The following is a 25,912-nucleotide window of genomic DNA, read 5'->3' on the forward strand; positions in this document are numbered from 1 at the left end:
GTTAGGATGGATGGAAGGATGGATGGATGGATAGGTAGATGACCAAATCAACTAAGTAGTGGGATGAAGAACAGATGTAGGGACATAATATAAGGCAGAAAGTCCAGTTAGCAAGCTATCACTTGAAATGACATGCGAAATGACATGGGCCTGAGCTAAGACAGTGTTGGAGAAATGGAAAGAAATGGAATCAGCCACGAGGTATGAGAAGGGCCTGTCAATTTACTAGATGTTGGGGACAGGAGAGGAGTCAAGATGATGATTCCCAGGCTGGCAGCTAGTCTGCCCAAGTTCTAAGAGAGCTACACGTTGGACCTGGCTACCTCTCCTCATGGTCACAGGCCCCAAAGATGGTCTGGGAGGAAAGCTGAGCTGGAAGCATCGCAGTCTGGCAAGTATCCAGCAGCATGGGGGGGGTGGGGGGAGGTGGGGGACACGGCGCATAAGATATGGCCAAACGTTGCAAGGCAGCACCAGTGCTAGGGGACTTTATGGGAATCAACCCTGGAACATCGGACTTGTGGTGCCACCACCCCACTTTAGAGCCTGCTGTCCCCACAGCAGCCACTTAGGCAGAGCCTGATTGACAGCACCTCCCCTGAGGCAGCTGGGGGTGAGAAATCTCAAAAAAAAAAAAAAAAAAAGGAGGTGGGAGTTTGTGATAAAAGACCACACCCCACTGAGCTGAGCGTTAAAACCAGAAACAGGCCAGCCAGCCGTGGGGAGGTGGCTTAAGGGTGGGGAGAGAGAAAAGGTTTGAGCAGAGCTCAGACCTGAAATTTTACAATGAGGCTAGGACTTCTTAAACTCTGGAATGAGATGATTCTAATAATCAAGAGTGATTGCAAATTATGGAATCCAGCCAGGAGCTAACTTGGCTGTGTAATAAACCACCCAACACTTAGCAGCTTTAAAAACCAACAGTTGTGAGGGAGTGTAGGGGAGGGTGGGGATAAAGGGGAGAGACCAACCAAAGGACTTGTGTATATACAATACATATGAGCCTAACCAGTGGTCATGGACAACAGCGGAGTGGGGACATGCGTGGGGAGGGGTGTGAGGTGGGAATGGGGGGATGAGGACAAATATGTGATACCTTAATCAATAAAGAAATTTTAAAAATATAATAAAACTAAAAAACAAACAAACAAACAAAAAAACAGTTGTGTAGTCTGGGCAGCACTCAGCAGGGCTAGCTCATTTTTCTCTCTCTAGGAGCTCCTGCTCTCTTAGGCAGCACTCAGCCATGCAGTGTCCAGAGCAGTGGCCACCGGTGCCCTCTGCTGCTCAGGCCACACAGGAGGGAGCATGACCGGCCTGAGCCTTCTCACTGCTTCTGGAGGGTCACTGCTGGCCAAGACAGCACCAGCAGGGAGGCCCTGAGGCCCAGCCCTGTGGGGAGTCCTGAAGGAGAGGACACTTGGTGTCTGTCTTGGGACAGAGGGGATGTGCACCCACTGGTGCTAAGTGAGGCAGCTGGGAACAGGTGCCCAAAGACATGGAGGACAGCCAGTGGACTGAAGTTACAGGGACTCGGCTTTGGGGTCTACTTAAGGAACATTTCCAGGACTGTCAACCTGGCCCATGAGACAGGAGGCAGCTAGCTGTCTGGAGGGTGCCGTGGGAGACAGTGCCCTTCAGAGTTCCCCAACTCCAGCAGCTCAGCAGCTTGCCAGAGAAGGAGGAACTTCAGGAAACAAACAGGAAGAAAACTTGGCCCCAAAATACTGATAATTACCCCTTTCCTGTCTTATTCCAGGAGCTCCTCCAGTTTCAGCACAACCACATGACTTGCAACCCATTTAACAGACCAAAACCCTAACTTTTGTAGCTCAGAGAAGTCCCTGGGGCTGTGTGAGTCACTGCTCTGCTGCAGAGGTGCCGTAGAAAAGACTCTCCTGGACTCCCACACTGTTTCCACCAGAGGGCACTCTAGCCTGGCTACAGAAGGCACCCAATGCCATCATGGGGAAAAGCCCTCTTCCTCCAGGAAGCCTTCCCAGGTTGATCAACACAAGTTGTGGCTTCCCTGTCTCTTCCTAGCCTGGATTTTTCTTTCTCCCAGCAGCTTCCTTTCAAATGCTCAGCAGCCCCAGGGTGTATCCTCCCTGGGGGGCCCGCAGCGACCACACGTTAACATAATAGATCTGTGTACCAGGCTTCCCTCCTCTGCTCCATCCCATGACTTGACAGTTTCGCCTCCCTAAAAATCTGCTTCCAAAGCACATCTACCCAGGCACCAAATGCTCAACAGAAGATGACTGCAGCACAGTCATCCAAATATGTGCTCATTACTGGGCAGTAAGTAGCAGTGCTTTCCATTTGTGTATGTTTTAATTAGATAAGTGGTATGGTTTTGACATTTTTTAACCCAACACTATGTTGTCTGTACCTACGTCGACTTTGCGGTGTTTAGCTTCCATAATATGCATTTATCATCTTTTATCTCTGTCCAATCTCAGTCATCTAGGTTGTCTCCAATTTCCTTCTGATAATGCCACAATGACTTGTCCTTGCAGAACTGCCCTCCGATGTGCGGCTGGACCTCTCTCGGGTTGCTGGGTCACTTCAGACATTGCATGGTGTCCCCACAGACATTTCACTTCTGCAGCCAGAGATTCTACCTCCAGGAGTTATCAAGGTGTTTTTTTTTAATAAGTTAATGGAGATGTACATGAACATATATTAATGAATGTTCATCACAGAGTTGTTTGTCGTAAATCCATTAGGAAGGGACTAAAAGTGAAAAGGCCTATGGATAGTAAGGCAAGAAGAAAGGACAAAAGTTGGAGCATCGGTGGATCAGATGCCAGGCAGGCACACAGACAGGAGGCCATCAGAAGAACAGTTATGAATAGCTCAAGTGGTGCTCACAATTCTAGGGAAGAAGGCAGGCTTCTGAGGACCAGAACAGCAGGGTGAGCAGTCGTTGGCCGACTAAAGGCCATCTCAGGTGGGCTGGGGGAAGGCTGACACAAGGCATAGGCCTTGGCAACTGAACCAGCCTGGGGCTCAGCCAGAGCCTTTACAGCCTATGGTGAGGAAGGGAACTCATCGCAGCCAGTTGCTGTCCCTTTGTCAGCTTCCTGTCTAAGTCAGTTTTCAAGGGCTTACCAGGTCTGTCATTGTCTTTGTTCTGGGCCATTTACAAATAAGTGCTTTAATTAAGGCTTTCTGAGGTGGCCGTGATTGCCTTGTAAAAGCTTCTGGGCTGCTTGTGCTCACACAGGGATGGCACCTCACAGCCCATGCACACTATCCCTTTGCAAGGCCCTGCCAGCTGCATGTAACCAAGACCAGTCACCTTGTTAGAAGTGAGAGGGTTGGAGGGGGTGCCTCCTACCACCAGGCACTCGATTACCACTTCCAACACCCAGTAAGTATTGGGTTGCCATTCATAGTTCACAGGTAACAAAACCAGAGAAATGTAAGTTGTCCCAGGTCCCAAAGCTAGTAAGTGGCAGCACTGGGCTCAAAACCCAGCTTTTTATCTCCATTGTCCATGCTTCCATCATCTCCAATCAGGACAGTGGCCTGGGCACACTCACGGTTCCCCCTGGAAACCAAGGAGGTGGATGTGTCTACACAGAGACCTTCAGTGAAGGGTACCACTCCATAATCCAGCTCACCGGATTGAGAAGTGAGTGGGGTCAGAGGATGGGGCACAATTGCCAATGCAGTGATGGAGAAATGTGTATGAAGAATTCACCACCTTGCATCCCCCAGCATTTTACCAAGACATAAACCCTTGGGCATGGATTAAGAACCTTCCAGGTGCTCACTAGTTCCAATGTGGATTGAGCCAAGTGGAGAGAAAGACTTGGTTCTTTCTTGAATGTCTCGCAGACATTTAATCCAGAAAAAGGCTTAACATGAAAGTACCCACAAGCCACATCTCCCACAGAAGTGCTCCAAAAACCCCACCAACCTTCAGCTGCAATCAGCCACCCCCAGGCCCCAGGCCTTGCCTCCTTCTATGTCTCTCACACCAGAAGCCCCTAGCCCAAAGCCCACACCCCACACCCACAGAGTTCCCACCCCAGAAACAAGAGTCTGTGCAAATCTATGCACAGGGCCCAAGAGGGAGACTGAGAGTGTCCTTCCTTTAAAATGCATGCAGAAGTTGCCCAGCTCCCTGACAGAATTCCATGGCACCATCACCCGTCCTCCCAGAACACAAGGGTCCTCCCTCACTCTGGGGTATAACAGGCCACTCGCCCTGAGAGGGATGAGGGAGGCCCTGGTGAGGCCCTGAGGGGATGCATGAAGGGCTATTTTTAGGCCAGACTGGGTCAGCGTTTGGTCACGGCTGGTCAGTAAACAGGCTCATTGGAGGAGTCATCCTTAGGTTCAAAGGCGGTCAAGACACGTGTGCTTGGAAGGGTTTATGGGCTTAGATATTTGGGTTCAGGGAACCTCCTGGCTTGGTGCCACTGTCCACCCATCACAGTCTAAGCCCAAACAGAAAGAAGGGAGTTTGGCTGAGGGACAGCCACATGAACCCTCACCCCCTCTCACCCAATGGGTCCTGTGAGGAGAGGAAGTGATGCCATTTTAGGACCCTGGTGACCTCCCCAACCCCATCACAGCACCTTTCACCCTTCCTGGAGAGTGTGTGCATACCAATCAGTATTCATTGCTCAACTTCTCTGCTGGGAACTCAAGGACTCTCACCCCCCACATCATACCCCAACTCAGCCTGCACCCCATATTTATGCCACCCTTTCCTACCTCCAAACACCTCAGGTCTCTGTTGGATTCCAGGAACCCAGCAAGTATCTCCTACATAGTTGGAACTCAATAAGAATTTACTGGATGAATGAGGAGTGACTGATTACACAGTCTAGTCTCCAAATCAGAACTGGACTCCTTTCTTGTCTCCTCCCAATCTTATCCCCATCCCAACCCAGTCTTCCTTAAAGCCACCTCCAAGAAGCCTTCCCTGATTACACCCTGTCACTCTAGGGTATTCCACACTCCCACTCCTAAACCTCTCCCACCAGCAATGATGCCCAGAACTCTGAAGAATGGCCCTGGTTTCCTTCTGAACTCTGACTCGGTATCTCCCATGACCCAGCTGTTGTCCATGGCTTCTTCTTCCTAGGAATACCTCCAAGTACAGAGGCCATGCTCCCTCCCAAACCTCTACCCCGATCCTCCTCCCTGACTGTGCTCTAGAAAGGAACAGATTAGGAGAGGCTCATATTGACACTGAAGAAAGGGGTATTTTTAGGGCAAGAGGGAAGGCTAAGAGCCTAGAACCAGAGGTTGTTTGGGACAATGCCCCTCCTTGGGACAGACCAGCTGCTCCACCTGAGGCCAGGTCAGAGGGCCAGAGCCCACAGCACAGCTGAGCCCCCTCCAGGAAAGGACTTGGGGAGCAGGCTCCCCCCAGGTCACTGCACCCACTCCCTGCATGGGAGCGTGGAATCCAACTGATGCTTCCAGCACCCCTTCTCCCTTCTCCACATACTCTTGGGCGGGGAGAGGCCCTGAGGAAGCTTGTAAAGGGCTTTGAAGATGAAACAGGCCTGTGGCTGGGGATTGTTGACACAGCTACACTGAGGAGGCAAGCGGGGCTGGCCCTTAAGAGCCCGGGATGATGCCAAGCCAATAAAACGCAGCTATTGTCTCTTTGCTGTCCCTTTTAATGCCAGCTGCCCCTGGTGCATAAAAGGGCCTGCCACAGCCCTGGGAGCACAGGCTTTTGGCTCCATTCCCTGCCGGCTTCTCTATTCTTCAGATAACCTCCCTATCTCCAGCATGACCTGTGGGTTCGGCTCCGGGGGCTGTGGATTTGGCCCCAGGAACTTCAGCTGCGCCTCGGCCTGCGGGCCCCGGCCCGGCCGCTGCTGCATCACCGCCGCCCCCTACCGCGGGGTCTCCTGCTACCGCGGCCTCACAGGGGGCTTTGGCAGCCAAAGCGTCTGCGGAGCCTTCCGCTCTGGCTCCTGCGGACGCAGCTTCGGATACCGCTCAGGTGGCGTGTGCGGACCCAGCCCGCCCTGCATCACCACCGTGTCCGTCAATGAGAGCCTCCTCACGCCCCTCAACCTGGAGATCGATCCCAACGCGCAGTGTGTCAAGCATGAGGAGAAGGAGCAGATCAAGTGTCTGAACAGCAGGTTCGCTGCCTTCATTGACAAGGTGGGTGTCCCTGGCCGGCCCTTCCCTGGACCTTCCGTCGCTAGGCTGGGTGCTGAAGAGGAGTCAGGGGCAGGAGGGATGTGGTCCAGATGAGCTGCTAGTCTGATGGAGGGCACAGACATGGACAGAGGGCTGTGTGTTGGGCAGTGACTCCTGATTTGATTCCAATGTTATTGTACACAACCTCAGTCCAGGCAGGCAGGGTGCCCACAGAGAAGGTGGGTGTCCTTTATCACACCCTTCCTAAACTCCATCCATGTGCAGGACTCAGGCTGGGCACTGAGGGGGAAGCCAGAGGCAGGCTTACCCAGAGAGGCTCCAAGTCCAAAGGGAGAGACAGTCATACCTCTAGGACACAGACAGAAAGACAAGAATAGGATCATGAGCTGCCAGTCTGATGCTCAGGACAAACTGAAAACACATGAGCAGAACTAGGGGCAGAAACTGGTAGGGCTGACAGGTAACATCTTGTGAGCAAAGTGCTGCCATGTGGGTGTTCAATGTGCTTGAAGCCAACTGGCCGTTTACATGGCGAGGAGATGCTCCCTGTGTCCAGGGCAAGGCTAGTGAGTGTGGTGCTGGAAGACTGCCCGGCAGGAATCTCATGGACCACACAGAGCTGTTTCCATACCAGTGGTTACTTAGACACTGGGCAGGGGCCACCTTGGTTTGTCCAAGCCACCATGCAATAGGCACAGCCCCCACTCTCCCAGGCCCTATAGGGAGGGAGGCACAGCGGAAACCATCTGCAGATGTCAGCGTCCGGCTCAAGTCTGAAGCTGTCTCCTCCACTGAATCGCACCCTGTGTGGCCGTGGTGCATGGGTCTGGGGGAGAAGTCTCCCATGAGGTAGCAGTTCTGGGGCCAAGGAGAGCACTCAGAGCCAACCTCGGAGAAGCCAGGTTAGAGAGATACTCACCAGGAAAGACTCCGAAAATCTGAAACTCCTAACAACATGAGAGACCAAGGATAACCTAAGAAAGAACTGACCAGGGATCTGGCAGTTATTAGACAAAGGGATGTAAATGGAGTGGTGGGTCAACCTCCTGGCAGGAAGATGGATGTGAGATTTTCCTTGGGCCAAACAGTCAATAATTACTATAGTGAGAGAAGCGTGTGCATGCACACACACACACACACACACACACACACACCGCAAGAAGGCAGCAGATCAGAGTTTGAGTTCTTCCTCTGCTGTTGTGAGATCTCAGGCAGGGGATCACTTGGGTCCCTCATCTGTAAAATGAGGGGGTTGGAGCACAGAGCATCCCAGGTGACTAATTGCACTGTTGTTGCAGGGGTTCAGTAATTGGCACCTATTTTATTTTTCAACTTTCATAGTCTGCCTTTCTAAAAGGGCTGAACTGCTCATGTGCACACTGACCATCACACCTGACTTGGTGTAGCAGCTGCCCAGTGTGTGGGTGCCTTCTGGTACGAGGGCTCGCTAAACCCTCCTAGTGAGGCGATCAGCCTGCAGAGGGGTTAAGAGCTGTGCCCAAGGACACATTATTAACAAGCAGCAGCAGAGTCTGGACTCAGCGTGGTTTGGCACTTTTCAGGTCACTAGGTAAATTGCATGAAAGACGTTAAAGTTAGCTCCCAAGGACTTCGAGGTGGTGAGCTGGTTAAGCCCTGGTGTGACTTTGAGAAACGACAAGCCCCCATCAGGGAGGACTCAGGGTCAGAGAGTTGGGGTCTGGGGGGCCTGGTGCTGGGACCTCCTCTTGCCCTGTGATCCTGCAAGAAGAGATTCTCAGGCTCTGCCTCTGGGCGGCAGGTGCGTTTCCTGGAGCAGCAGAACAAGCTGCTGGAGACCAAGTGGCAGTACTACCAGAACCGCAAGTGCTGCGAGAGCAACCTGGAGCCCCTGTTTGAGGGCTACGTCGAGACGCTGAGGCGGGAGGCCGAGTGTGTGGAGGCTGACAGCGGGAGGCTGGCCTCGGAGCTCAACCACGTGCAGGAGGTGCTGGAGGGCTACAAGAAGAAGTAAGTGCAGGAAGGGCTGGCTCAGGAAAGGGCTTGGAGGGAGCTCCCAGAACAAGAATGTGTCCTGGTCTGTGGCTAGGTCTCTGTCTGAGGACGGGGAAGAACCTGCACTCTGTCTTTCCTGGCCCCCCAGGGGGTGGAGCTCTCCAGAGCTTCCTGCCAGCAGCTCAGGGAAATGATGTTCTCTTCCTTCCTCCATCCACCAGACCTTGCTTTTAAGACCCCAGAAAATTTAACATTCCTGGACCCTTTGCACCTAGCCCTCAAAGCCATGGACGTTCTTCCTAGGTTTACTCCTTCACCCAACACTTTCTGAGCGCCTACCAGGAGCCAGACTAGGTTCAGATACCTTTCCCAGGGGCAACCAGGAGATACAGTTCTGTCCTTGTGGACTTACAGTCTGCTGGGAGGCAGGGTGGCACGGGCACAGACAGACCTTCAGTTACTGTCTGTGATACAAGCTATGACGGGTACACACGGGGGACTCTGAAGGAATCCGGTTTCGAGGGGTGGCCAGCTGTCTTCAGTGAGGCTCTTGCCGTGGACTTCCCATTCCACCACATCTCCTACCTCTGGCTCCAAGCCAGCCTGCCCACAGAGCAGGAGGAAGTAGTGGACTTGACTCCTCTTGGCTGAGCCCAGGAAGAGAATGGGAGGGGATCCCAAAGCCAGGGGCAAGAGGAAAGGTAAAAGGAAAGGTGAAAGGAGAAAAAAATCTATCTCCCTTGATAATTTACACACACACACACGCACACGCACACACAGCTTCCAGATCCTGCCCTCCCACCCCCACTGAGAGCCCAGAGGGGATGTGAGAATGGATGCTATAGTCCTCCAATGCATCCCAGCAGGCCTGGACCAGCAGCCTGATTTCTTCCTTGCGCCACCTCATTTCTTTTGGAGGCAGGGGCACAAGCCAGAGGAGATCTAGGAATCAGGCATGTTTGCAGGCCTGCTTCAAGGCCATGTTAAGAGCTGCTCAGACGGGGTCCTGTTCTCCTTGCCCACCTCAGGTATGAAGAAGAAGTTGCACTTCGGGCCACAGCGGAAAATGAGTTTGTGATTCTAAAGAAGGTGAGTGCCTGAAGCCAAGCCCCACCCTGAGTTCCCGGCCACCCTGTCCTCTCTGCCCTGCCACATGGCAGCCAACCCTCAGAGCATCCCGAGGAACCCTGACTTCATGGCCTCTTGTGCCCCACACAGGACGTGGACTGCGCCTACCTCCGCAAGTCAGACCTGGAGGCCAACGCGGAGGCCCTAACCGAGGAGATCGACTTCCTGCGGCGGCTGTATGAGGAGGTGAGGGACTCTCTCAGCCATGGTGGGCTCCCCAACCCCTGCCCAGACCCTACAGGCCAGCTGATGTGGAAACCCAGCTTGAAACTCTTGGGTTGGAGGGGAGCAGGGAAAAGGAGGAAAGGATACAGAGAAATGGAAAACCAAGAGGGACAGAAGTAGTAGAGGCAAGAGTGTGTAGTCTCTAGGACAAACAACGTGTCTTAGGAACCCAAAGCAGAGGCCACATGAGTCATCACACAGCCTCAATCCGTTCTCCAGATTTTCTCTGGCAGCCCATGGCCTTCCTCAGTGTGGTCAGTCCAGGGAAATGTGACGTGGCCCCTCCGCAGGGTCTGCCCCCAAGGAAGACCCACAGCATGCTGGATAGCAGGAAACTGCCTAAGTTCATATGGGCCTGAACAATTCCAGGAGCAGGCCTTTGAGAACTAGTCGTATTTTCTTCTAAGAGGGGTTTTTTATCTGTACAAATGTTATGTGATCTCATCAGGGAATTTCTCTCCAAACAAGAGACTTTGGCTCCAAATGGGCCAAAGAGATGATAGGCATCAGCCTCAGCAGGTGAGGAAAAGTTCAGATAACTTGGTTATTCTTCCTCTTCCCACACTCCCGCCCCACAGGAGATCCGTGTCCTCCACGCCCACATCTCAGACACCTCCGTCGTCGTCAAGATGGACAACAGCCGGGACCTGAACATGGACTGTGTCATTGCCGAGATCAAGGCTCAGTATGACGACATCGCCAGCCGCAGCCGGGCCGAGGCCGAGTCCTGGTACCGCAGCAAGGTGAGTGGCACAGGACACCTGCCTCCTAGACATGGCTGTGGGAGGGATGTGAGCTATATATTAGAAAAGGCTGCATTTGGAGATTCTGATCCTAGGGATGGTAACAGGCCAGACAGCTCTCAGGCTGAGGGGGCAGGGCTGCCATGGGTGGTTGCTCGGGCTGAGCTCGGTACAGCCTGCATTCTCATCTGTGAATGGGTGGCAGGTCCCCTCCTGAATCTCTGCTTCCCCCCAGTGTGAGGAGATGAAGGCCACGGTGATCCGTCACGGGGAGACCCTGCGCCGCACCAAGGAGGAGATCAATGAGCTGAACCGCATGATCCAGAGGCTGACCGCCGAGGTGGAGAATGCCAAGTGCCAGGTACGGGGCACGTGCACCCTAGACCACCAGAGAGGCTGGGGGGCTGGCCATGGCCTCACAGGCCATGTGTGTTCAATCTAAATCTCTCCATTCATTCTCTAGCCCATTTGCATAACCAGAATTATAAGTTGTGGTCACTTAGGGAGACCCAGATGATGAAGGCGAGAGACCTGTTCCTGGGATGTTCATAGCTGGCTGGGAGAGACTGGACACATCCAGGAAATTGACAGAGAGATACAGAAATCATACCCCATCTTGTTCTCTTCTGGGTCCCCAGAACACCAAGCTGGAGGCCGCAGTGACCCAATCGGAGGAGCAGGGTGAGACTGCCGTCAGCGATGCCCGCTGCAAGCTGGCCGAGCTGGAGGCCGCCCTGCAGAAGGCCAAGCAGGACATGGCCTGCCTGCTCAAGGAGTACCAGGAGGTGATGAACTCCAAGCTGGGCCTGGACATTGAGATCGCCACCTACAGGCGCCTGCTGGAGGGCGAGGAGCAGAGGTGAGGCTCCACCCAGTTGCCCCGTTGCCCCAAGAACTCTACATGCATAGATCTGCCCATCTTTGATTTCTCCATATCTCAGTCTCAGTCCCAAGGACTGGCCTCAAGCTAGATTGTGGGTTCTTTGGATCCTTGATTTCTAAGGACTGGAACTTGGTATACAGAGGAAAAACAAAAGCCAATGCCACTGTGACATCTAGAGTCCCAAACAGCACCCGGCCTTGCTAGGATTAGAACCTAGACACCCTTCCGATCAGTTCAGAAGATCATTGAGTTACTCTACCCTCAACATTTCCAAAATCCATTCCCTCCCTTGTTTCTGGAAGGTCACCTTGTCCTAAGGTGGAATTGCTGGCCATACCTGGCCCTGGCCTCCTGTCACTGCCCAAGAGAAAACCTTCTCCTTCCTAAAACTGAGCCCATGCACACAAGCCAGGGACGGTTGTTCAGGCTGTGTACTGCACAAAGGCAGCCGACTGGGAGTAAGTGAGAGCTGAATCCAGCCTGAACTCTGCTGGCCAAAGAGTGTGCCCTGGCATTGCTGCAGCTGCCAGAAAGGCACTCTTCCAAGTTTCACAAAGAAGGGGAAACCTGAGGACTCTTTCTGATCTCTTTTCTCTTCCCCTCTCTTCCCTTTTCCCCACTCAGGCTGTGCGAAGGCGTTGGATCTGTGAATGTCTGTGAGTATCACGAGTCCTAAAAAAGAAAATTCTTGGACAAAAAGAATTTCCTGGATGAACGTATAGACACTGGGGAGAGTTTTTCCAATACTTCCTTCAGTGAATAGGTGTAGGTTGGTCATGCAGCAGGCAACACTGAGCTTAGTTTACGGGAAGAACCTCACAGCATGAATGGGGTTGGGGAGGGAAAGAATAGTAATATGTCACTGCAGGAAGGGACCTTGGATATCGCTCAGTCTGACCCCACCCCTTGTATAGGTGTGGAAGTGCAGAAAGAGTAAGGGGCTTATCCAAGGTCACAGAGGACAACCAGAGCCAGAAAAACCCAGGCTCCTGGCTCCCAGGCTCAGGTTCCTTCCATGCCTTCAGAACTAGAACTGAGGGTCCTTTGAGTCCTTCCCTGGTGGGCTGGACAGATCACAGAGGCCAAAGGGAGGCGGCTGGTGGCGGCAGCTGACCCAGCCCTTGTTCTCACAGGTGTCAGCAGCTCTCGGGGCGGAGTCGTCTGTGGGGACCTCTGTGTGTCTGGCTCCAGACCAGTAGTAGGCAGCGCCTGCAGTGCCCCCTGTGGTGGGAACCTGGCTGTGCCCACCGGAATGTGCGCGCCCTGCTGCCAGCTCAACACCACCTGTGGAGGGAGGTGTTAGCTGCCCAAGAGAGAGCCAGAGAAGCCCTTACTGCCTGCCAGATGTGCCACTGCCCCCACCCCCCGCTGAGAACAGCGGCGCCTCGGTAGCTGTTCCCCATGTGTTCTGAGAATGCACCACAAGGCTTGTTCCCCTCAGCCTCTCCTCTGCTCATCTTGTCCTGCCAGAAAGGGCTGCTGCTTGGAATGGACCCTTCTCTTCCGCGTCTTCTCTGGCTCCTCCCAGGCAGGAGGGCTCTCCTTCTCTGGAAGGAGCTCTGCTGGACTGCCCCCATCCCCTCTCTGGCCCCTTGTCCTCTGTTTTTCCAATAAACTGGGGGACCTGCTTTCTGTGCTATGATGTCTTGCTTGCTCAGAGTGAGCCCATGGCCACCGGTTGATGAGCACCCGAGCCCAGTGAGATGACCTGAGGACTGGGGTCATTCTGGCCTGTCCTCAACCTGGATACCCACAGAACTACCTATCCCCAGTAGTTCCATCCTCCCCTGGCCAGGCGATGCTGACTGTGCTCACAGCACCTTCCCTAAGTCACACCTGTCAGAGGTAATCTGAGACTTGAGACTTAAGACTTGTTCCTCTGGCTAAAAGGAACCAGAGGAGGCCATAGAATATTCTGAAGGCAGGGTGTGTGTGTGTGTGTGTGTGTGTGTGTGTGTGTGTGTGTGTGTGTGTGTGGCTTTAATCCCCTTCCCCCACACACACCTCCACCAACACCACCACACACATGCACACAGCAGCAACCTCCGGAAGTGCCAACAGCCACCTCGGATGGCCACCCCGTATCAGTCTGGATCCCCATACCACCCATTCAAACTATGGAGATGAGACCCTTGACACCACCCCTCGCCAACCCAACTCAACCCCCTGCCATACACACCTCTTCAGCACCCAGGACAGCCTCCTAAAAAACTCTTAACTCCTGCCCCAGCTTCTTTGGCTCAGTAGATAGAGCCTTGGCCTGCAGACTGAAGGGTCCCAGGTTTGATTCTGGCCAAGGGCACATGCCCGGGTTGTGGGCTCCATCCCTAGTGTGGGGTGTGCAGAAGGCAGCTGATCAATGATTCCCTTTCATCATTGATGTTTCTCTCTCTTTCCCTCTCCCTTCCTCTCTGAAATCAATAAAAATATTTTTTTTAAAAAAACCTCTTACTCCTAAGAGGAGCTACTTCTCCTCCCCACCATTTACTTGCTTTCTTGACTATCCTCATCCCCAGATCCCTCAGAGTTTTAATACCAAGGCCAAGGTGGCTCCTCTGCCCCCCACATGGCCTGACTGCTTCTGTCCTCTACTCAGAAAGAGGCTGGGATCTCCAGGGGGAAGCTGCTGAGAAGCCCTAGCCCCGCTCTGGAAGAAGCAGGCATGGATTAGCCCTTCCTGCACCCAAACCCCACTCCTGTGGAGTGAATTTCCATCTCACTAGCCCTCTTCTTCCCTCTCTTTGCCCAGCCCTACCTCAGCCCTAGTGCTGACCAACCTTCCTTCAGGCCCTTACCTTTCTGACCATGTCTCCATGCTGTCTTAGGAGGACCCACCACCTTCTCTCCCTCCCTCCCTCCTGGAATCTCTAGGGCCCTCTTGACTCCTTGCCTGTCACCCTCTCTCCCTCCTAGAGTCTCAGGCCTTTTACTTCCTTGTTTGGCAGGCTCTGAGCTCCTCCCAAGCAGCTCTCCTTCAGCTACCACCATCATTGGTGTTATCCCCAGTTAAAATCATCTGACTGTGCTTCAGAGTCATGGGGACTTGCCTGCTGCCCTGACCTCACTCCTCAGCCTCAGACCCATGCCCCCCGTTTGTACAGGGAAGCTCCGCTTGGCAGTCCTAAAGACCCTTCCACTGAACAGACCTTTAAGCTGAACTCACTATTTCTCACCTTCTCCACCCGTCTTCTCCTACCGCCCCTGTCAAGATCCTCAACATAGTTACCCATATCTAAACCTATGATCTATGCCTATACCTTTGCTCTCAAAACTAACTCCCAAGTGCTTTCTTTCTCTACTTCCTAAGTATCCTTCTAATCCATTTCTTTCCTCTCTCACCCTGCTACTACTACCCATGGTTCAGACACCACCATCTTGGTTGAGTCCTTCTCTCCTTCCCTTCCAATCCACCTACACAGCAACCAGAGATTTTTACAAAACCCAAGTCTCACCTGCCAGGGGGTCTCCATTACCCTCAGGATGAAGTCTGGGCCTTTGAACATAGCACATCAGTACCTGGCTCTGACTTATGTCTCAGTGCCTCTCATCACTTCCCATTGACTGTACCTTCTTCCCCTGTTCTGGCTCAGGGGAAGTGAATACTGGACCAGAGTCTTTGAAAGAGTCTTTTTCGTCCTGACTTTCTTAGGCAATAGCTCTGAGTTCTGCTCTGGGATTGTAACACTGCCTTCCCAGGGACTTAGGGAGGACACCGTGATCACTACCAGCCTTGGGAGGTCATCCAGATGCCACCTGGGAGAGCCCAAGGAGGCTCCATGCCTCAGAAGCTGCACCTCCCTCCAGCCCCACCAGCTCAAGGGACCAGGCAAAACTAATGTTGCAGACTCTCCATCTGTTAGAGCCTCCATTCCTGAGTATCTGAGCCTCACTCATCTGCCACTTCTTCATCAAGGAAAGGTGTCGTTTCAAAGAGGCCTTGGTCTCAGGAGGAAAGTGATGCACATTTGGAAGATTATTAACCAGAGAAAGCTGGTTACCTCTTGAAGGAAATAATATAGAAGCTGAAGCCTACACGAAGACCAGGAGTTCATTTATTCAATAGGCAAATGATCACTCGGTGCTTAATATGGACCCAGGACTATTATACAAACTTGGCTCATATAAGTGAAGAAAATAGTCAAAGATGCCTATCCTCCGTGAAGCTTACATTTTACAGCAAAAAGTGTAAGGAGTTAGCCAGAAAGAATAGATGTGCCCTAGACGTGGGAGAATGAGTATGAAGAGGTGAGGCTGGAGCATGGAAACATCAGGGACTCTAATAAGTCTCTGAGGCTTCAGCAGGAGGCCAGAGACTGCTCACCAGTGCCCTCTAGAAGCTTAAAGTGAGCCTCTCATTTCTACACTCTTCTCCACTGCCCCTTCTATCCCATCCCCAACCCTATCCCACCAAATCTTTCTTCATCCAAGGTCATTCCTCACTCCTACTTCCTTCCAGGCACTTTTCCCATCATTTTGAAGAGGTAGATGGTATAGGCCAATCAGTGAAGCCTTCCACACTTCACAGAGAGACAACTGCCTCCTCTCTGGAATGTTCCTGCCGATTCCTAAGGTATATGAGCTATTTAGATGTCAGGTCCTCTGTTCTGACAGCTGAGTGAAGGCGAGTGGTGGTAGTGACAGCACGTAAAGTAACAGTCCTTCAGCATCTGCCCTTCCTTGATGTGCTTGCTCTTTTCATAGGCCAGTTGTCAACCCAAAATGTGAATAAACTAATTGAGTTTCAAAAGCCTGAAGAGGCCTGGCCACATGCTCCTGGTGATCAAACCAGGACATGAAGCTAAGAATCCAGATTTCTATCCCCTGTTTTTCTTTACTATCCCATTCTGCCTCCTGCTATTCAGAGCCTCGGAAATCTGTGCTGTTGTGATATCATAGTAATAGTAACAACAATAATAAATAGCAATTCTTGAGTATCAGTTGTGTGCCATGCTATACTCTAAATTTTTATTTATATTGTCTTGTTTATCCTCCTGTGATTATTATCTTTAGAAATGGCCCCAGGTCTCCTCTCTCGGTTTATGTCGCTCCTCATTTCACAGGTAGAGTCTATGTCCCCTCCCTAGGACTCTGGACTGACTTTATAATAGCTGCAACCAATAGACTGTGGTGAGGTTGACATTCTGGGGCTCTTTCTTGGATATGCTCTCTCAGGTGTAAGGGTAGGGGCTGCTCCTTATATCTGCAGCTCCTATACTTACAGAATTTACTCCCACAATTATAGAAAGGATAAATGGCTAAACCAACATTCAAACTTTTTTTTTTTAACAAAATGTTTTTAAATGCATAATCTCATTTAAGGAACCAGAAGGAACGTTAGGAATATGACCCAACCTCCTTCATTCTACAGACAAGGAAATGGAAGCTCGGAAGGTGGGAGCAATTTGCCCCAAGTCACACATTTGGGAAATAGCAGAGTCATGACTGTGTATTGGAAGCACAGTTCTCCTGATTCTCCCCACACTCTTGTCTCACATGCCTTCCTTCTGTTCTTACCTCCACATGTTTCCTCGTGGACTTCCCCCCTCCAGGAATGCCCCTGGCGCAAAATTCCCTTGTTGAGAACCCCTTGGGCACATTTGACCATACCTAGAGGCATTTTGGCACCAGGTGGGTGAAGGCCAGGGATACTGCTCAGCCTCCTTATGATGGACAGGACAGCCCCGCCGCACAGAACTCTCCAGCCCAAGATGTCAATAGGGTTAGCGTTGAGAAAGCTTGGTCTCGAGAAACCATGACTGCATAGATCCCTGCCTCCTTCAGTCCTCTCCTGCTTTCCTGAGGCTTGGGTTGCTCAAGCCAGAAGGGCAGCGTGCAATGCCATCATTTTCAACTGCTGAAAAAATACCTGAGAGGATGGAGAGGCCCTGAGGAACTCCCTGGCAGGAGGGCCCTGGCGGGTTTTCAACACTCTGAGGAACCAGGTTTGATTCGCTACAGTAAGTTTATTGGAAACACAGAGTGAAACAAGGACAAAATTGCTGGCAGTTGAGTCATTGGCTTTTTTAGAAGCTCCTGCAGGCAGCCCTCACAAAGTCATGGGAAAACCACCATCAGTGCTCCCTATCTCTGTTCTGCAGGTACAAGCACAGGGAGATTCTGGGCCTGCCCACTTCTCCAAGCTTGGGTGAAGGGGTCAAGCAGGACCAATGAATCCAGCAAAAATCAGAAAGCGGAAGAAAGAATGAATCCTCAGGAAAACAAACTGACTACTGAGAAAGGCAACAGAAAGAGACCAAGGTGCTGCCCCAGCTTCCCGGGCTCAGGGCGCTTGGGAGTGGCACATAGAGTGAGCGGGTAGGGAGGACATGCATCGTGGCACATCTGGTGACTGGTTCTTGCGGGGCCAGCTCTGGCGATGCGTGGGGCAGCGGGAGGGGCGATCCGGGTTCTCGAGGTCCAGGCTGGGCAGAGGTCCAGGCCGGTGATGTGCGTTGGCAGAGGCTGCAGCCTCCTAGCACCTGTTGCAGCCCGCGCTGCAGGAGTTGGCGGTGCCCACCACCACGTTGCCGCAGCAGGGGGCGTTACACACGCTGGTGGTGACAGCAGGGGCAGTACCGCGTGCGCAGAGATCGCCACAGACGACGCCACCGCGGGAGCTGCTGACGCCTGAATGAGAGGAGAACAGGCCCAGACTCTATCAGGCACTGCCACAGACAGGCAGCTTTGGGGCAACCGAAAACGCCCCCTCCCCAAAGGCCTTGGACAACCCCAGCGGGAGAAGAGTAAAGGCTTGATCTACTTACAGACATTCACGGAGCCGACGCCCTCACACAGCCTATTGGGAAAAGAAAAGAGAGAGGTCAGTGTCGTGGCAAAGCCGCCTGGCGGATGCAGCCAGCGTGGAAGGTGAGACCCATGGCCCTCCTTCTGGGGCTAATCCAGAAAGGGGGAGGGGAGCGGGAGGAGAAGGAGTGGGAGGGGCGCTTCACCAGCATGTGGCTCCTGGAGACAGATGCCTAGTGTGCCTGGCTCTCCACCCACTTTAGCTGAGCAACCTCTGATTTACCCTCCCTCAGCCTACCTCCTCATGGAGACCATCTACTCCTAGGTCTGTAGCGAGAATGAAATCAAATGATACATGTGAGTGCTTAATGCCTGCCACCCAGCCAGCACTTCAGAAATATTCACTGCTACCATTTCTATTGGTTCTAGTTGGCTTGTAAATGCATTTGAGGCCTAGCCGGTTTGGTTCAGTGATTGGAGCGTTGGCTCATGGGTGGTGGGGGTGGGGAGGGCTGTTTCCTGTCAAGGGTGCATACATCAGTTACAGCTTGATCTCTGGCCCCTGTCGAGGAGCATGTGTGGGACAACCAATCGATGTGTCTCTCCCTCCCTCCTTTGCTTCCACTCTCTCTTAAAAAAAAAAAAAAAAAAAAAAAAAAAAAAAAAAATCAATGGAAAAAATATCCTCAGGTGAGGATAAATAAATAAATAAGTAAATAAATGCATTTGAGGAGCAGCAGGTGTAACTTCTTAAATCTGGTCTGTTTGGTATCACTAATTCAGAAGGGCAGAAGTTTTTTGTTTTTGTTTTTGTTTTTTGTTTTGTTTTGCTCTTCTTGTTTTTAAAATATTTTTATTGTTTTCAGAGAGGAAGGGAGAGGGAGAAAGATAGAAACATCAATGATGAGAGTGATTCATTGATTGGCTACCTTCCTCACGCCCCCTTCTCGGAATCAAGCCTGCAACCAGGGCATGTGTCCTTGACCTGAATCAAACCTGGGAACCTTCAGCTGACACTCTATCCATGGAGACAAACCAGCTAGGGCAGAAGCAGAAGTTTTTATCTCTTCTCTTTTCCCCATTGCAGAACCAACAGTGCCTAAAACAATGCCTAGCTCAGTAAAGAACTGTTGCATTGCATGAATAAATGGGATTTTAGAACCCACTTGGAACAGGCTCAGAGACCATCTACACCAAATCCCTCACTTGACATATAGAGAAGCTGAGGCCCAGAGACAGAAAACAGCCAATGACAAAGGCAGGGCTATAATTTGGGCCATCTAACTCAGCCTGCTGTCTCTTGAAGGGAGATACATGGGAGTTCCTGTGAGAGCACAGTGGCAAAGGGCTGTCAAAATTAGCTTGAGGCGTAAGGAGAATTCACTGTCTAATCACCTATCCCCAGGTTTCCTAGGGAACATACATCAAAGCTTCTGCTTCACTCCCAGAAACCCATGTGGCAGAGAGGTGGACCACTCCCTTTCCAGGGCCTTGTCCACATGTCTCTCCAACTTCCAAACTTAGTCTTGGAAAACTCTTCCTCCCAGAATTCTTCATGAATGAAACACCCCAGGCCCAACAAGCCCTGGTGCCTCTGAGCTCTCCAATGCAATTCCTTGTGTACATTGTGAGTCTCCCCAAGTGATCAGCTACCAAATTTGTGTCCCCATTGCCCCAATACACAGGGTGCCCCTAGGTGCTCCCTCTGCATCCTCATACTCCCCTGTCATCTGCCCAGGGCCCCCTGGCTGTATACAAGAAGAAGAAAGCTCAGGGTGTGAGCACCTGACCAACCTGGGCAAGGACCTAAGGGCCACATTCTGGGAAGCTTCTCCTCATAACTGCCCTCCAGCCATCAGAAGGCTAAATGGCCAATGGGTCTGCTCTCACCCGCACCTGGTCCCCAAAGCAATCCAGAAGCAAAAATGTCCAGAATGTGACACAGCTGCCTCAAGGGACAGATCCTGCTGCCAAGTCCTACCTGCTGTGATGGAGGACCACTTAGGGATATTCACTACTGTTAGAATATCTAGTGTGAGTTAATAAAATCCCCTATTGACATTGCTCTCTGGGATAAATATTGTATGAACTCCCAGGGCTGAGGCCTTAGCTAGGCTTGAAAAGAGAGCTGGAATCCCGAGTGACATGTGCAGGGCCCAGGAGGGCAGAAGCACTATGAAGGGAAGTAAACCCCAAGCCCAGGCTGGGCTTCTCAGGAACAGCAATTGCAACAGCTAGACCTGACCTGACCTGACTGAGGAGCAGATTTGTAAAAGGAGTCAGTTCCAGATCAGCACCAGGTGGGAATGAGAAACTCAAATGGGACTAGAAGCATATCCAAAGAACTTATTCAAATTACCTGTCCAGCTGCATGTTCAGGATATTTGGAAACAAGAGAGGACTGATGCCACGCCTGTGAGGGACTGGGCCAGCTGAGAACCCAGGCAAGGCTGGGAGAGAAGATTGGTTATGATACCCACCTCTGCTCCTCGCCCTCCAGCAGGCGCCTGTAGGTGGCGATCTCGATGTCCAGGCCCAGCTTGGAGTTCATCACCTCCTGGTACTCCTTGAGCAGGCAGGCCATGTCCTGCTTGGCCTTCTGCAGGGCAGCCTCCAGCTCGGCCAGCTTGCAGCGGGCATCGCTGATGGCCGTCTCGCCCTGCTCCTCAGACTGCTTCACTGCCACCTCCAGCTTGGTGTTCTGGGGGCCAGAAGAGGACAAGGCAGGTTATGGACCCAAGTCTCTCTGTCAATTTTCTGCATGTGTCCACTCACTCACACCCAGCTGGGAACACTCCCAAAACAGGCCCCTCACCTCCATGGCCTGGGTCTCCCTGGTAATCACACCCAGGACGCTAGTCATGCAAATGGGGAATGAATGGTGGAGTCCCTATGGCCTATGGAAGCCAGGCCAGGCCCCCAGCCTCTCTGGTGGTCTAGGGTGCACATGCCCCGTACCTGGCACTTGGCGTTCTCCACCTCGGCGGTCAGCCTCTGGATCATGCGGTTCAGTTCGTTGATCTCCTCCTTGGTGCGGCGCAGGGTCTCCCCATGACGGATCACCGTGGCCTTCATCTCCTCGCACTGGGGGGAAGCAGAGATTCAGGAGGGGACCTGCCACCCATTAAGGTCACCACAGATGAGAGCTCAGGCTGTACCGAGCTCAGCCGGAGCAACCACCCATAGCAGCCCTGCCCCCTCAGCCTGAGAGCTGTCTGCCTCTGTTACCATCCCTAGAATCAGAATCTCCAGACCAAAGCAGTCTTTTCTAATATACCAGGAGCCCAGTGCACGAAATCATGCAGCGCCACCCACCCACCTGCAGCCCTGCCTTGACACCTGTAGCTGTCCACACAGAGCTCCAGCACGCCTGGCCCAGCCCCCAAACCCTCTGGCCTTCTCTGGCTGCTTCAAGCCCTGATCTCAGTCCCGCCAGTGGCATTGGGCTGGTCCTGCCTTCTCTGGGTGCCTCTCTGCTTTCACCCCATCTCCAGAACAACACAGCAGATCCACCCCGTCATGGCTCTGGAGGAGAGCATGGAAGCCTCCCATCTGCTGCACTGTGCTCCTTCCCCTGGCAGGTGGGCCACGGGACACTCAGATTGAGAATGCTGGGTGGTGAAGGACTGGTGAGGGGGGCACCCTCCTCAGCACGGGATGGTACCAACTCCTCTGGGCACCTGCCCGCTTCCACCCCTATCTCTGGAGCAACACCCCAGCTAATGACCAGGTCATTACCTGTTACAGAGTCCTACTCATTAGCATATTAGCTCTGTATTGGTATAGATACCTGACATCCCTCCCACAGCCATGCCTAGGAGGCAAGTGTCCTGTGCCACTCACCTTGCTGCGGTACCAGGACTCCGCCTCGGCCCGGCTGCGGCTGGCGATGTCGTCATACTGAGCCTTGATCTCGGCAATGACACAGTCCATGTTCAGGTCCCGGCTGTTGTCCATCTTGACAACGACGGAGGTGTCTGAGATGTGGGCGTGGAGGACACGGATCTCCTGTGGGTATGGGAGGAGGAAGGATCTTGTTTAAGCCACAGCCTCACCCACCATGGCATCTACCCAATCTTCTCAGCCCTCCCTGGTCTCCAGCCCCCACCCCTCATGGATGGCAGACTGATACCCAAATCCCTGTCCACCTTATGTTCCATGCCAAAGCTTGTCTTGGGGGCAGGCAGCCAGTTTCTTGCCTGGACCACAAGCCCTCACCTCCTCATACAGCCGCCGCAGGAAGTCAATCTCCTCGGTCAGGGCCTCTGCGTTGGCTTCCAGGTCAGACTTGCGGAGGTAGGCGCAGTCCACATCCTGGAAAGGTGGGCAGTCTTTGAGTTCAGAACTCTGGTGATTGTCAACCTAATGCCCTCTTCTCATCCATTCATGGAGGCCAGGTGACAGGGGAAGGATTCCCAGGGTTCCCATTCCCACCCATCTCCATACTTTCTGAACTTCCTGGGATGGACCTCACAACCTCCTCCCCTTCTGAGAACAAACCCCTTTCTGTCTTGAATAGCCACCATCCTTTCCCCCTCCCACCTGAGACAATTTACCTTCCCATTTCTCCTTTTTCACTCACCCTGTTCCAGGACCCTGCCCAGACTGACTCCCCACTCAGACATCTTGGCCCCTCCATCTCTCCCAACAGTCCTCTGAGTCTCCACCTGGCCACTCCTGGTTCTTGTTCCATCTTTCCCCACATTCTGCATCTCTGCCCCTGCTTTTATTCAGACATCCCACAGCTCTACACAGGACATTGTCCCTCAACAGACACTGAAGATGCCAGGCTTCTGTGGGACCCAAGCCACAGACCACACTTCCAAAGCCAAGCAGGACATCCAGAGTCAACCCGGCCATCCTCATGCCCCAGGACACAGTGGATATTCCAAGGGTATTGACCTTTGTCTAAGCTCTGGATGTGCCTTCCATGACCCTATCTCTGGGAATTCCCCATGTGATTTGACAAGGTCACTGCACCCCACACTGAGGTTGAGACCCTCAGGGTCTCCCCAGGAAGAGTCTGTCATTCTAGGATCCCTCATGTCTGTGCTCCCTAGTACTACATGACTCACCTTCTTCAGAACCACAAAATCATTCTCAGCTGTTGCTCTCAGAGAAACTTCCTCCTCATACCTGAGGCAGAAGAGGCAGAGAGAGAGAGAGGTCATGGAAGGGCAAGTCTACTATGAACCCCTCCCACTTCACAGGGGCCAATGTTAGGAACCTCCCACCACAGCTGGACCTCTGGCAGCCCTGTTAGGTCCTTGTGGCTGGATTTGGGATGTCTCCACCTTGAATTTAGGGGTCCCTGGGACTAATCTTCTGGAACCTCATAGCTGCTCTGAGGTCACCTCAGGAGGCAAATAAGGTCTCGGCACCAGCCCCATGCTTGCAGAAGCCAGCATCCCCTCTAGCGCTCAACACCCAGCCACCCCTCAGCTGGGTGCATCCTTGCCCAGGTGTGGGTCTATGAGCTCAGAGGCCATCAGCACTCAGAGCCCTGAGCTGTGGGACACCCAGAGCCCAGGACCTGTAGTATTCATTTCCTATCTGTGGGCCAGGTGCTATAGGTGGGAGGTCAGGAGGAGAAGGCCTGGAAGATGCCAGAAGCCTTCTCCCCACAGAGCACAGGCAATAGCTGCTGGGTGGTCAGACTCTAAGAAAAGAAGGCTAAAGCAGGGGAGAGATGTCCTGGGGGAATCACAGCCCTCCTCTCAGACAGGCATCCAGGCAACAATTGCACAGGTGAAAAGGTCCTACTGCATCCTGCCACCCTGGCCTGCTCACCCTGCTTGGAAATTCTTCTCCCATCTAATCCAATGGCCTTTAACCCAAGTCCTCCCCTGTGTCCCACGTAAAACCCAGTCACACTCACTTCTTCTTGTAGCCCTCCATCACCTCCTGCACGTGGTTGAGCTCAGAGGCCAGCCTCCCGCTGTCAGCCTCCACACACTCGGCCTCCCGCCTCAGCGTCTCAATGTAGCCCTCAAACAGGGGCTCCAGGTTGCTCTCACAGCACTTGCGGTTCTGATAGTACTGCCACTTGGTCTCCAGAACCTTGTTCTGCTGCTCCAGGAAGCGCACCTGCCATTCAGGATGGAGAAGAAGGGTCAAATGGCTCTTGGTGCCCCAAAGCCCATTTGGAGTGTTGCTTTAAGGTAAACTTCCAAATCTGAAGTTTAGCAGAAATTAGAGGTGGACAGTGGTAGACAAATCAACTACGGGAATTCCTGATTATGATCTATATCTGAATTTTCCAACTTGGGGGTGGGAGCAACAGGCTGGGAAAGATCAATCCCTTCTCAGGTGAACTGAGTTATCCCTACCTGATGAGTCCAAGTAGCATGTAGTCAGTCTCCAGGTGAGGGGCTCACCCCCTCACCTTGAAGCTAGAAGAGGTGCCCTCTTAGGCAGAGTTCCAACGTTCAGATCAGAGGCTGGGATGTGTGGTGACAGGTATCACGAGGTGATGTCACTAGCCATCTAGAGGAGAGTTCTGCTACCCTTCCCCCTGGCCCCCTTCACTGGATGGCCAATCCACTTTATGCCTCAGAGAGAGCACAGTCCTCAGGTGGGGCCTGAGACCTCTGTAACTTCAGAAGCAGTTGCCATTTTCCTCTTCCATTTCCTGAACTCTAGTTGTGCCTCCGAACAGCCAGGTCATAAGCTCTCTTCCATAAGTTCTGCCTATTCGAACTCCCAGCTGCATCTTCTGGGTCTTGTGTGCATGCCTGTTCTTGTGTGTGTGTGTGTCTGCCCCTCTCATCAGAATGGGGAGCTCAGGCCGTCAGAGCTCTTCCTGCCCCTGACTCCCCTCTCGGTGCCCAGACTGAGTCCTGCACATGGGTGGAGTTTAGGAAGGGTGTGTTCAAGGACACCCACCTTGTCGATGAAGGCAGCGAACCTACTGTTAAGACACTTGATCTGCTCCTTCTCCTCATGCTTGACACACTGCGCGTTGGGGTCGATCTCCAGGTTGAGGGGCGTGAGGAGGCTCTCATTGACGGACACGGTGGTGATGCAGGGCGGGCTGGGTCCGCACACGCCGCCTGAGCGGTATCCGAAGCTGCGTCCGCAGGAGCCAGAGCGGAAGGCTCCGCAGACGCTTTGGCTGCCAAAGCCCCTGGAGAGGCCGCGGTAGCAGGAGACCCCGCGGTAGGGGGCGGCGGTGATGCAGCAGCGGCCTGGCCGGGGCCCACAGGCAGAGGCACAACTGAAGGTGCCTCCAGCACAGTAAGATCCACAAGTCATGGTGTTTCTTTGGGACACAGAAGGCTCTGAAGAGGGAGAGGTCCTAGTGGAGGGTATAGTGGACAAGGTGTTTACACCTCTGACATCTTTGGGCCTTTTATATATGTGGGGAGCCTGGTGCGTCCATGGATGAGGAGCAATTAGCCGTCTTTTATGGGCTTGGGTTGCTTAGCTGCTGTGTTCTCCCTTAATGCACTTAATTGGGTTCCAAATGCGGCCAGATGTTTATGGCCTTTTGTCCTAAACTGCACAATTTTTGTCATCAAAGAGTCAGCTCACATCTGCCACGCCCACCCCGACCTCCCTCTACACAGCTGTGGAGACTCAGGAACTGGAAGATGAGGGAGCAGTGACTCAGGTTGGAGGGGGGGGGAGGGGGAGGCGGGGCTGCTGCTCCTCCAGTACCTTGCCACCTGATGATGTCAACGCCGCTGTCCGTGGTGCTGGTCGGACCTGCCCTAAACCACTGGGAGAGTGTGAGATCCACAGGTGATGTGGAACTTGGGATGAGCTTGGGATGTGATTTCCCTCACACGGATGACCTGTTCTGCATTGCCAAAGCTCCACAGTTGCACAATCTCTCAATTATCCCTATATGTATCCAACACTCCCACACTGTTCCTAAATCCCTCACATCTATCAACATATTCCACCCAGTAAACACACCACACACACACACACACACACACACACACACACACACTATGCACTCACATGCTGGCCTTCCCACCCACAATATGACACACACTCACATGGTCGTGTGCACTCTCACCTACCCTCTACCCCCCTTACACACTGACCAGACCCTAAGCCA

General features: G+C 52.8%; 2 protein-coding genes across 2 annotated transcripts; one reads left to right on the top strand and one right to left on the bottom strand.

Annotated features, from left to right (window-relative positions):
• Window positions 1-5,748: 5,748 nt before the first annotated feature.
• On the top strand, window positions 5,749-12,403 carry LOC311619299 (keratin, type II cuticular Hb1-like; the record flags this gene model as incomplete). Its single annotated transcript, XM_084877515.1, has 9 exons — window positions 5,749-6,147; window positions 7,928-8,136; window positions 9,150-9,210; window positions 9,340-9,435; window positions 10,053-10,217; window positions 10,453-10,578; window positions 10,856-11,076; window positions 11,725-11,756; window positions 12,234-12,403. The coding sequence occupies exons 1-9, from the start codon at window positions 5,764-5,766 to the stop codon at window positions 12,401-12,403; spliced, it is 1,464 nt and encodes a 487-aa protein (XP_084733641.1). The 5' UTR covers window positions 5,749-5,763.
• A 5,169-nt stretch (window positions 12,404-17,572) lies between these two features.
• On the bottom strand, window positions 17,573-25,098 carry LOC311619284 (keratin, type II cuticular Hb6; the record flags this gene model as incomplete). The annotated part of the gene is made up of 9 exons (XM_084877484.1): window positions 17,573-17,727; window positions 17,865-17,896; window positions 20,325-20,545; window positions 20,803-20,928; window positions 21,688-21,852; window positions 22,063-22,158; window positions 22,920-22,980; window positions 23,723-23,931; window positions 24,730-25,098. 9 exons carry the CDS (start codon window positions 25,096-25,098, stop codon window positions 17,573-17,575), a joined length of 1,434 nt encoding a protein of 477 aa, XP_084733610.1.
• Window positions 25,099-25,912: the final 814 nt, after the last annotated feature.

The sequence above is a fragment of the Pipistrellus hanaki genome (assembly GCF_964339955.1).
Source record: "Pipistrellus hanaki genome assembly, chromosome: 3".
In the NCBI taxonomy this organism is placed as follows: Eukaryota; Metazoa; Chordata; class Mammalia; order Chiroptera; family Vespertilionidae; genus Pipistrellus; species Pipistrellus hanaki.